General features: G+C 46.3%; 1 protein-coding gene across 5 annotated transcripts in view; it reads right to left on the bottom strand.

Moving 5' to 3' along the window:
* Positions 1-10,576, bottom strand: part of LOC117589473 (sex determination protein fruitless) — an 86,595-nt gene that overhangs the window by 14,147 nt on the left and 61,872 nt on the right. For 3 of the 5 annotated variants that reach the window (XM_034281410.1, XM_034281411.1, XM_034281412.1), the window contains exons 2-6: positions 5,642-5,789; positions 5,371-5,571; positions 4,480-5,250; positions 2,891-3,151; positions 1,462-1,594 (exon numbers count right to left, since the gene is read on the bottom strand). In XM_034281410.1, coding sequence (XP_034137301.1) covers positions 1,462-1,594; positions 2,891-3,151; positions 4,480-5,250; positions 5,371-5,571; positions 5,642-5,789 — 1,514 coding nt within the window. Of the gene's footprint in view, positions 1-1,461; positions 1,595-1,778; positions 2,366-2,890; positions 3,152-4,479; positions 5,251-5,370; positions 5,572-5,641; positions 5,790-10,576 lie in introns of those variants that run through there. The other 2 variants (XM_034281413.1, XM_034281414.1) reach the window with 2 other exon arrangements.

Here is a 10,576-nt window from a genome sequence, read left to right as displayed (position 1 = left end):
TTTTTTTTGGTTTTTTTTTTTGTGTTTTGTTTGGGATTTTTTGTTTTTGTAAATATAGATGTTTGGGGGGGGTTGGGGGGGGGGGGGGGTTTGGGATGGCATAACGGAGGCATTTTCGACTAAAAACTAAGTTTTGGGAAGAAATTCTCGAACTGGCTTAGGACTAGAGTATGATAGCAGCAGCGGTGGCGGCGGCAGCGGAATAATGAAGATGGGAAATCAATCGATAGGTTGCAAAATTATACGTATAAAAATTAAAAATAAATCGATACATAAACGATAATTGTATGTGTGGTGGGTGTGGGTGTGTGTGTGTGTGTGTAGGCATGAGGTATGTGGTGTGGTGGGTGTGTGTGTGTGGGCGTCTATGTCTAGGTCTAGGTCTAGGCGTCTTAAAACATGCAACATGCGGCAAACATACAGCCAGAAACTGGAATCGTAATTCACGATCAAGTTTCGGCTCATCCTAAAAGCTATATTTATATATAGAAATACCATACGATACGACAAACAACGAAAATAATATTATAAAATATATTTATATATGTACGAATGTATAGACAGTCAGAGACAGAGACAGAGACAGAGACAGAGAGAGAGAGAGAGAGATATTCTGGTAGGAGAGGTGTTGATCTGTTGCTCTAGCTAGCACTTTTGGGTCGTACTCCTTTGGGGGATTTTCTATTCATTCAGAACACAGTAATACGAATACGGCTACGTACAGTAAAGGCAAAAGGATAAATGTAGTTGTACAGGGGCAAAGGACAACAAATTATAGTTTCTGTACTGTACAAAAAGCATTACAAAGAAGTGGGGCAATACTTGAGAGAGAGAGAGAGAGAGAGAGAGATATATAGAAGATTTATAGCATGCAGGTACATTCTGGGGGAAGTACATGTATCCAGGGATAAGCCACAGAGCTGGCTCTTTGGACAAACTGAAGGGGAAAACTCGCTCCATTTTACATGCACTTCCCTTCCATGGGTTTGGGTTTGGGTTTTACTCTACTTAATTAAATTAGAATAGTTTTGCTCAGTTTTGGTTAGAAGATAGTTATGGGGGGTGGGGTGGGGGGTGGTAGGGAGGGAGGGCAGAGTGGATGGTGGAACGGAAATTAAGCTACAAATGTTCTACAATTTTTATTACAGTTTGTCTTCGGTTTTTCTTTCTCTTCTTTCTCGCATTGCTTTCGAGGCTAACGTTAAAATATATATTTTATGTGTGTTGTGTTTCAACCAAAAGCTAATTACAAATTTTCATACACAATATATGGATATACCATATAGAGAGAGAGAGAGAGAGAGAGAGAGAGAGAGGGGGGAAGATATTTGATCGACTTGTGCGTTAGGGTTTAAAAAGCTCAGAGAGAAGAAGATCTTTGTGTGGTTGGTTGGTACTTTGTAGTTGTAATAATTGTGCTAGCTTTGGTTCTGGCTATGTGGCAAGTGGGTCTCTACTCACCGTCAATGTTGTCCGTCTGGTCGAGCTGCATCTGTTTGGCATCGTTGTGATCCTCGCGCGCATCCGCTGCCTGCATGGCGTGCTGCGACAGCAACGTTGACATATCCTCCGCGTGCAGCTTCAGAGCACCGCTCTGCATGGCACACATGGAGTGAGGGAACGGACAGAGACAGAGACAGAGACAGAGAGAGAGACAGAGAGAGAGAGAGAGAGAGGGGAGAGAGAGCATTGTAGTAGAGTTCTCAGTTTTATTTGATCCAATTGCAAAATGCTGCCAAAGCTTGCTTAAATCCTAACTTTACGTTATACAAAAACAAAGTCTAGAGTCTAGGGTCTAGGGCCTAAGGCTAATCCTGAGCGGTGTGTTGTGGGCCCATCCGGCCTGGGGCTAAGGGCCATCCTTGCCCACATTGATCGTGATAATGTCGGGCGCCGATGACTGCTCCTGGAGCTCCCGCTCGTAGCACAATCGATGCGACTTGCACTTGTTGTGATGGTTGACAATCTCCAGCCGGAAATTGGAGTTGCCCTCCACGAAGCTGGTGCGTATGTCGGCCAGCTCGGGGCTCCATTTGCGGCAGTGTTTGCAGAACATGGTGTTGGCTCGCTCGTCGTACTGCAGCCACTCGAACTGGTACAGCCAGTTGGAGCGGAAGCGTCCGCTCTTGCGGGAACTGCCAGCCACAGCCACTGAGGTTGGTGGCTGCAAGGGTTTCCTCTGCTGCTGTTGCTGCTGCTGCTGCTGCTGTTGCTGCTGCTGCTGGAGCAGTCGCTGCACCGTGGTGTCGAGGCTCTCCTGCTGGTAGTGCTGCTGCAGGCTCTTCAGCTGCGCCTCCACCGCCTGATGGAGCAGCATTTGGTGCACGGACTTGCTGCTGCCTAAATACGCCTCGCTCTTTTTCACCTACATTTCCAGATGGGGAAATCAGCTTGAGAATTCTGATAGAAGGAAGGATTTTCTGTGTTCTTTTGCGGCGTCTTCGTCTTCGTTTCTTTCGCTTTCGCTTTCGCTTTCGCTTGATTTTAGACGGTAGCATTGTTGAGATTTTTTCTTTTCTTTCGTTGGCCGATATTCCGTTTTTGAAATTATATTTTATTTCTCTATATTTCTCTACGACAAAAGCAACCAATCCTTCGTTCTGTTTCGACTTTTCTGCTCGACTTTTTCTTATACAACAAATATACACAAATTTTGGCAGCAGCTCTGTGGCTGCGGGAAGCATTTTGCAATTGGTTTTGGCTTACAGTTAGATGGTCAAAAAAAGCTTTTACAAGTATGTTCTGTACTGTAATTATTTAGTGCTGGAACCATCGAACCATCGGTTCAAAAAAAGAAAAAACCTTAACAAACTAATGCAGCAAAACAAAACAAAACAAAACAAAACCACGATCGAGAAGGTTCGGTTCTTCGATTGACTCTGGCACTTACCGGCAAGTAGTCGGGCGGCAGGGCCACATGATGCTCGCGATGTTGCTGCTGCTGCTGCTGTTGGGCATCCATCAGCTCCTGCTTGATGCTCAGCGACTGACTGAGGCCGCTCAGGGCACTGGCCGCGCCCACATTGCCACCACCGCCGCCCAAATGTCCGCCGGTGGTCATTGAGAGCGGTGAATCGTGACGTCCGCCCGCATCCTCCGACTCCGATGTGCTGCCTCCCGTCTTGGGCACGGGGCTCGACTTGAAGTTGCCCTGCAAGGCACAAAGAGAAAGAAAGGAAACTTATCAGCAAAATAATCCCAATCGCGCTGCCAGAGGTATCGCTGTGATAACAACAACGTTTCACGTGTGCCAGCAAAAGGAGAGAGCGGCACGTGCCTCGACCACAAAAATTGCACTCGCTGATAACAGCGACAGAAATAGCAGCAGTCCCACACACACACACACACACACACAGGCAAACAATATTGTTTGATTGTAGATCACTGGCCACAGCTGATAGCAGCACACGCGTACCTACGTAGAACATAAATGTACGCCCCGCGGGGCAGTGTCATGTGAGGCGCAAATGCCGCAAATACCCGACAAATTTTGATACTGTTTGTTGTTTGTTTGCCTGCAAACCCCCGCCAGCCAGCAGATAGCAGCCAAGCTATCACAGCCTGATGAGCAAAGTTTGGCAAAGCCAACGAAAAATAAGGTACGAAGGCCAATGTGGTGGAGTGGCTCGAAGCATGCAATACCCAGGGAAAAGTGCATGAACTTCAATCCATGTTTTCTATATTTTTTGCACATTTTTTGCAGTTTCATTTTACTCAGATTTAATTTATGAAATATCGCTTTTATGGCTATGAACTTCGATCTATGTTTTCTATATTTTTTGCACATTTTCATCTGCCAAAGAATAGCCCAAAATCGAGTACGAGTCTGTGAATAATTGTATGGACTTTGGATCCTTTTTATCAAGAAATTATTTGAGATTTAATCAGGGAATGCTAGATAAGGAATTATCTATTATATTTCTTTAATAAATGTTCGCCAAATGTAATTAATGTTTTGAAGAAAAAGATTCATGAATGAATGAATGCGAATTTAGAGCCAAAAGTGCACAAAACTGTTTGAACAGCTGGCTTTTGATTGTGTTCCCTACAGAACTATCATTAAATACTTCAAGTTTTGCTCATTATTAATTGTCTGAAATCAGATTTAAAATAAAACAAATCTAATTGAATTTAATGGAAATATTTATGCTCAAAAAAAAACCTGCACAAATCCAATGTAGAAATGCGTTAATTTAATTGAAATTTCTCTAAAAAAAACCACTGCAGAATTATAACATTTTAATAACTCGATTGTCCTGTGACCAATAAACATTTGACGCCCGATTTGATGTGAGATAATTTCAAATTAAATTCCATTGTCAGACAATTAAAATGCAGCAACTTTAAATTGCGGAAGCTCGCAATTGCCTGGGTTGGAGCACAGCTCCAAAGAAGAGGCAAACAATTTAATTATGCGAGGAGTTGAAGTGATGTGTACCCAACATTAGGTTAGGGTAGGGAATCGATCGTTTTGCTCACCTGAGAGTCCTGCGGGTAGTGCCTGTCCTGTGCATGGGCAGCGTTCGCATGGTGGCTCGAGGACAGCGAGTTATCACAGTTGGATGATGAGTTCTTACGTCTGCGCTTACTACTACTCAGCTGGTCCACCGGCGTGGTGGAGAGCTCCCGCTCGCGGTCCCTGCTGCTGTCCCGCTCTCGTTCCCGCTCTCGTTCCCGCTCCCTTTCTCGCTCTCGATTGTTGTTGTTGCTGCTGCTGTTGTTGTTGTTGTTGTTGTTGTTGTTGCTGGTGCTGCTTATGTTGCTGTTGTTGTTGTCCTTGGTGCTATAATCGAGCTGCAGCAACTCATCGCGACTGTCGGCCCGCTCGAGTGTGCCCCGCTCGCTGCCACGATCGCTGCATGCGTCGCCGCGACTGTTGAGTGCATCGGCGCTGGCACTGCGATTGGCAGCAGCGGCTGCCACAGCAGCCGCCACAGCGGCCGCCGCTGCCGCACTGGCGCTGCCCACGCTGGGAGATCGTTCGCCGGCGCTGGGCGTCGTCAGGCCCAAGGCCGCGGCGGCGGCGGCGGCATTAACGCTGCTGCTGCGCTGCGTCAACTCGTCGCGCAGGTCGCGTTCGCAGCGGGAGCGCAGGGAGTCGCGTGAGTCGCGCACCCCGTCGCCCAACCCAAGGCCGCCGCCATAGCTGGAGGAGGGTCCGCGGCCGGTGGGGGAGCTGGCGGCCGAGTCGCGCAGCTTGTCGCAGTCGCTACGATAGTTCAGATTGTTGTTATCTGTGAGACCGCGCACCTGAAGCGATGCAAGAGATACGATATTTGTATATTAGTTTAGATTCGCGGCCAATGCAGTGCCTGACAGGAAGTACAGTCACCGCGGGGAGCACTTAGTGCAGAATTGTGCAGAACCCACCTGCAGGCTCTCGGCCGTCTTGAGAAACATGGGCAGCGAGCTCTGGCCCACATTGACCTCGCCCTTGTACATAAAGTCGAGCAGCGAACGCATCTCTGAGTATCGGACATCTTTCAAGTATATGATGGGATGTGGATGTTGATTCTGTAGGAAGATCGTCTCGAAATATGGACTGCAGGCGGACAGTATGGTCTGATGGGCCTGCAGAAAGTCAAGGGAAATCCTTTCTTTAATGTTTATTCTACTGGAAGTAAATCTTCGTGGACTTTACCTTGACTGTTTCGCCCTCGCAGGCGAGCGTGACATCGCAGAGCGCCTCACGTTGCAGCAGGGATGTGAGGACGCCGGTCAGATTTGTGGGATGATTGTTCCAGCGTAAGCAGAATTGCTGGTCCATCGCTCCTTGGTCAGTGTTGTACCTGCAACAGGTGTTCAAAGTTTAAGCTATGAGCATGGAAATTCCATTCAGATATTCGTAGGTGCTAACCAAAGTTCTGGTTTCAACCGGCACCGATTAATTAGTGACTTAATTAAGTTATTTATCGGTAACACGATTCGGTTAAGATTGTGATTGTATTGGAGGAAAGGAAAACTGAAAACTACAAGGTAGGCTCTATTTTTGGCCCACTTCCTGCCTCTTTCGCTATTCGGAAACGGAAGCAGTTTACTGCTTAAACTGTTATCGTCGCAGCCAGACTGATTGCTCCTCCCATTCCCATTGCCGCTTCTCGTGGGTGCGTGTAACACTAGAAATGCCAACGATAATTTGTCATTTAACACAATTGTTCATTACAATTGCTGGGATGCTGTTCTCAATTATTTATTGCATTTCCGTTAGCCGATAACGTGCAATCCACGTACCACCAAACCCATCAGCCCACCGCACACTTGTGTGGCCAGACTTGGCAGGGCAGAGGCAGCAGCATGTGTGTGCCTGTGTGTGCCTGTGTGTGCCTGTGTGTGTGTGTGTGTAGAGTGTTAATTGCCATTTGTTGCCGCCGTGTTTTGCTGCTGGCTAACTGTTAATTACTCAGCCAAATAGACAAGCAGCAATCCAGGCAAATTTAGTTGTAAGCCAAACTGAGCAGCAGACGTGCTGTGCGCCGCGTGTTGGGGAGCGGGTGGTCGAGCATAATTAATGGCCGTTCAGGCTTATCTACGGTAGATTTATGGAGTCCTACACCGGAAGAAAGTAAGTTCAAAGTGGAAATTTCCAGTACACCCTCTTTGTGAACTGCTTTGCCGCACTGCTTTGATGAACTGCTTAACCTGCCCTCGCGCCTACGTGCTTTACACCGTAGAACGCTCGCTGTTTGCTTTGTTTTTGTTGCTGTTGTTACTCTTTTACAATTCCCTGGAATCTATGCCTAATCTTAACGGTCTGCGGGCAAAGTTCTAATGGGGAAACGTCAGGTCGTTTGGCGGGGGGCTGCAGGGAGACTCCTGATTTGATAAGAAGCACTTTTGCTTTTCTTTACAATGCCTCCATCGGCAGGGAGAGATAATAAACAATACAATCAAAACAAGAGCACGACAGAGAGAGCGAGAAAGAGAACGAGAACGAGCGCTCGCGAGAGCTTTGGCGTGGGAGAGGAGAGCTTTTTGCCGGCGTCAAAGAACTTTTTTGCAAAGCGAATGAATGCAGTGGGAAGAGAGCCGAAAGCGAATAGCGTAGCGGCAGGCTGTCGTAAAGGCAGGGGGGGCAGAGCCCAAGGCGGGTGTGAGGGCTTCCACGTGCCGGGAGAGAGAGAGATTAGATCGAGTGAGTGCGAGCATAACAATAATAATAATTACAGCTACAACTACAGATATAGCGGGTGCGCGCGTGTGCTTGTGTGCTTTTTCGTGTGCGTGTGGGGGGGCCTCTGCGCTGTCGTAAGCATTTTTATTGGCACGCTGCCCTCAGCCCCCGCCGTTGCTCTGCCTCAACTACATCCACCGATTACGGTCTTTGTTTGTGTTGTGTTTTAGAATCAACGAAAAAACACAGCAACAACAAAGAAATAGCACACACACACATCAGCGCTACAACCGCAAGCTAAACTTTCAATTTCATTCGCACAAATCTTTAGTATTTAGCACTTAATATTTTTGCACTCGCTGATACTTAATCGTGGGGAATATCATAATTATTGAGACCCAAAATTCATTTAAAATCACATCATTTTTACAGCCCAAATATACACTTTTTGCTTTACTGTAAGTAATGCTAAAAGGTTCAGCATCTCATGATGAAATTTTCCACTCGATAGCTCGAAGGTATTCCCATGGTCGAAATTCTTCCACTTTGCTGCTTTGCTCTTGTAAATGTTTTTTGTCGATTGTGTGTGTGTGTGTGTGTGTGTGGAAGTGAATTGCGAATCATTTTCATTTGGTAGTAAAATTCGTTTGCCAAATATTTTTGCATAGATATATATACAGATATATTCATATACGACTAGATCTACACTCAAATGTAAATGTTTTCAGTCATTTCGCAATTCAAATTGTGTTGTGCATTCCAATTTTACATATTAAATTATTCTGCATAGATTTTCACCAGGATTTCCAGGGTCCCAGCAGCACCAAAACACCCTTGGACATGGATAAATACACGTGCCATTTATCGATTGTTATTTCTGAACTGTATCTTCTGTGTGAAATGCTGTAAGGAAAGATCTCAGGAAAACTCTAGCATAAATTCCCAGTTTATAGATAGTTGGTTTTGTTGTTGTGCTGATAACAAATAATATATGACGACATCATAAATCGCTTGTAAATTTCACTAAAATAGGTCGGGGAAAACCCAAAAGCTATCTGCATATTTGCGAGGTTAAGCAAGTAGACAGGAAAATGACTCACGCAGGTGGCAATAAATATTAGATATTATTTTTAGTGTAAAGTTATCAGAGTGGAGTCAACGCTTCTAAATATTTATTACTCATTATGCCACCTTTTGTTTCAATTAAGTTATCATAGCCGTCCGATCGTTAACTGAATCGACCCATTAAAAACAATTAGTTATTCCCTTAAATACATCACATCGCCACACTGACAGCCCCCAAGCCCCATTTCTGGCTGTCATTCTATTCGGCCAGTTCAACTTTTTTGCTTTAATTACTTTACTTTTGGAATACAACAAAAAAGTTAAGGGGGGAATAAGTAACACAACAAAAAGATCGCAGCTTGGCCAACGCCGGCGCCAACAAAACAGCACAAAAAAACAACAAAACATCAAGCCAAGCATTTTTGTAGTCCCCTTCCATCTCTCTTTTGCTCTCTCACTCTTTCTGCTGCTCTGTTTGCAGTCGCTGTCAGCGGCGTCAACGTCAGCGTCGCCATGCGATTGCAGTTTTTGTTTTCACTTGCGCTTTCAATGCAAATTTGCAATAAAAGCAAACAAATGTTTGCTGTTGTATTTGCTGCTGCTGGTTTCTGGCTGCTACTTTTGTTTAATTAATGAGAACTTTTACTTTCGACGCTGACTGACGCTGCGCTGCCTGCGTCGCTGCTGCTTACGTAAATTGTTTAAAAATATTTACGCCGCTTATCAGCCAGAGAGAGAGAGAGGGATGGGGAGGAGCCTGCTCTGTGCGTTGCAGGTGGCGGGGTAGCTGGCGATCAGCAAATTGCGCAATATGTTAAATGCCGCTCAACCGGGTGCCTCGAGACGTGCCTCAGCCCCCGCCGCTGCTGCTGCTGCTGCTGCTGCTGCGGCTGCTGCTGTAATGCCGCGAATCAATATCAAGCTTGCAGATACAGCGGCAGATAAAGATAAAGATAAGGCATGATGATGAGGCAGGGAAATAATAAAAGAAAAACATTTTGTCACGCGTCAACAGCATATTTAGATAATCAACGCTAACTGCCAGTCATACAGAAGCCACACAAACACACACAGAGATAGGCAGCATGGAGAGCGAGAGCGTATCAGTAATGGCCTTCAACTTTCAGTTTAGTGGCGCCTTATCGTCCGTGGCAGCGATGCCGCAGCGCTCTCAGCTGTTCTGCTTCGCTGTAAGAGAGCGTTACGTCCACTCCCCCCTCCCTGTACTCGAACTCGCTTCGTGGTTTTTTTCAATTTACACGTTCTAAATAGTTTGTGCAAAAGCCGCACGAGTGTATGAGAGATACACGAGCACTTGACAGTGGGTGCGCGGGGTGGCAGGGGGCACTGCTAGCATCACGGGTGGAGCAAACAGCGATAATAATTATAAATACAAAGTAGTTTGTTGACGTTTTGTGCGTTCGTTCGTTCGTTCGTTCGTTCGGTTTGTTCGTTTCGTTCATTCGCTTCGTTCGTTTTCCAATTCTCGCTCCGCTGCTGCTGCTGCTGCTGCTGCTGCTGCTGCTGCTGCTGCCGCTGCCTCTGCCGCTGCTGTTTATCTTTTGACTTAGAACTTTACATGTTGGCGTAGGTTGTCCGCTGGCCGCGCTGTAAATTTACCGTTTTGCCCCATCCCGGGGGTTCAACGAACGCTGAATGAGCGCGGCAGCGCCCACATGGCCAATCATTACGACGCTGCTGGGTTAAGCTCTCGTCTCGTAACGTATCTGGATGGATACAATTTGGAGCGAAAATTGCTTTCGTTTCGCTGCCCTTCAGCGGTAGCTGCTTGCCTGTGGAGGCATACAAATCAATGCTGCAAAATCGCACAAAAGATGCGTTTCCAGCGATAACCAAAATGAATAATTTGAACCTATTAATATAGATACACACACCACACACAGACAGCTACATGTGCAGAAGGCAAACGAGATCAAGATTAGCGCCTCGATTCGCCGCTGCTCACCTTGACTCAATGGTCAAATGTGCAAAATGCCTCAAAGTAAACTTTGAACAACAAACTTTAGAGATACGACAGACGAAGCGACTGACTGACTGACTGACTGACTACCAGTCGATGATCGTGAATCAGCCGTGAGCAAGCAGCATTTGCAAAAAGGTTTGGCCAGCCAGCCAGGCCTCAAAAGCCAGCTTGTAAAAGATGAAGGTCGCCTGTTACAGATACACAAAAACACACAAACACACACACAGATAGCTGCCCCCTCCAGCCGATCATGTTTTGATTGATTAAGCCCGGCCTGTAAACAGAGGCCACCAAAAACTCCCATTTAGCCTTTGGCTTGGGGCTTGGCCAGACCGCGAAATTTTTAGTTCGGTTTGTTGTGCAAGGTCAAATGTAGGAGTAGGTTGGCTGGGCAGCAAAGAGGCGCAGCAAGTGGG

This window comes from Drosophila guanche, unplaced genomic scaffold (assembly GCF_900245975.1).
Source record: "Drosophila guanche unplaced genomic scaffold, DGUA_6, whole genome shotgun sequence".
NCBI lineage: Eukaryota > Metazoa > Arthropoda > Insecta > Diptera > Drosophilidae > Drosophila > Drosophila guanche.
Note: the sequence above shows the minus strand (reverse complement) of the source record. Positions and strands in the feature narration are given on the sequence as shown.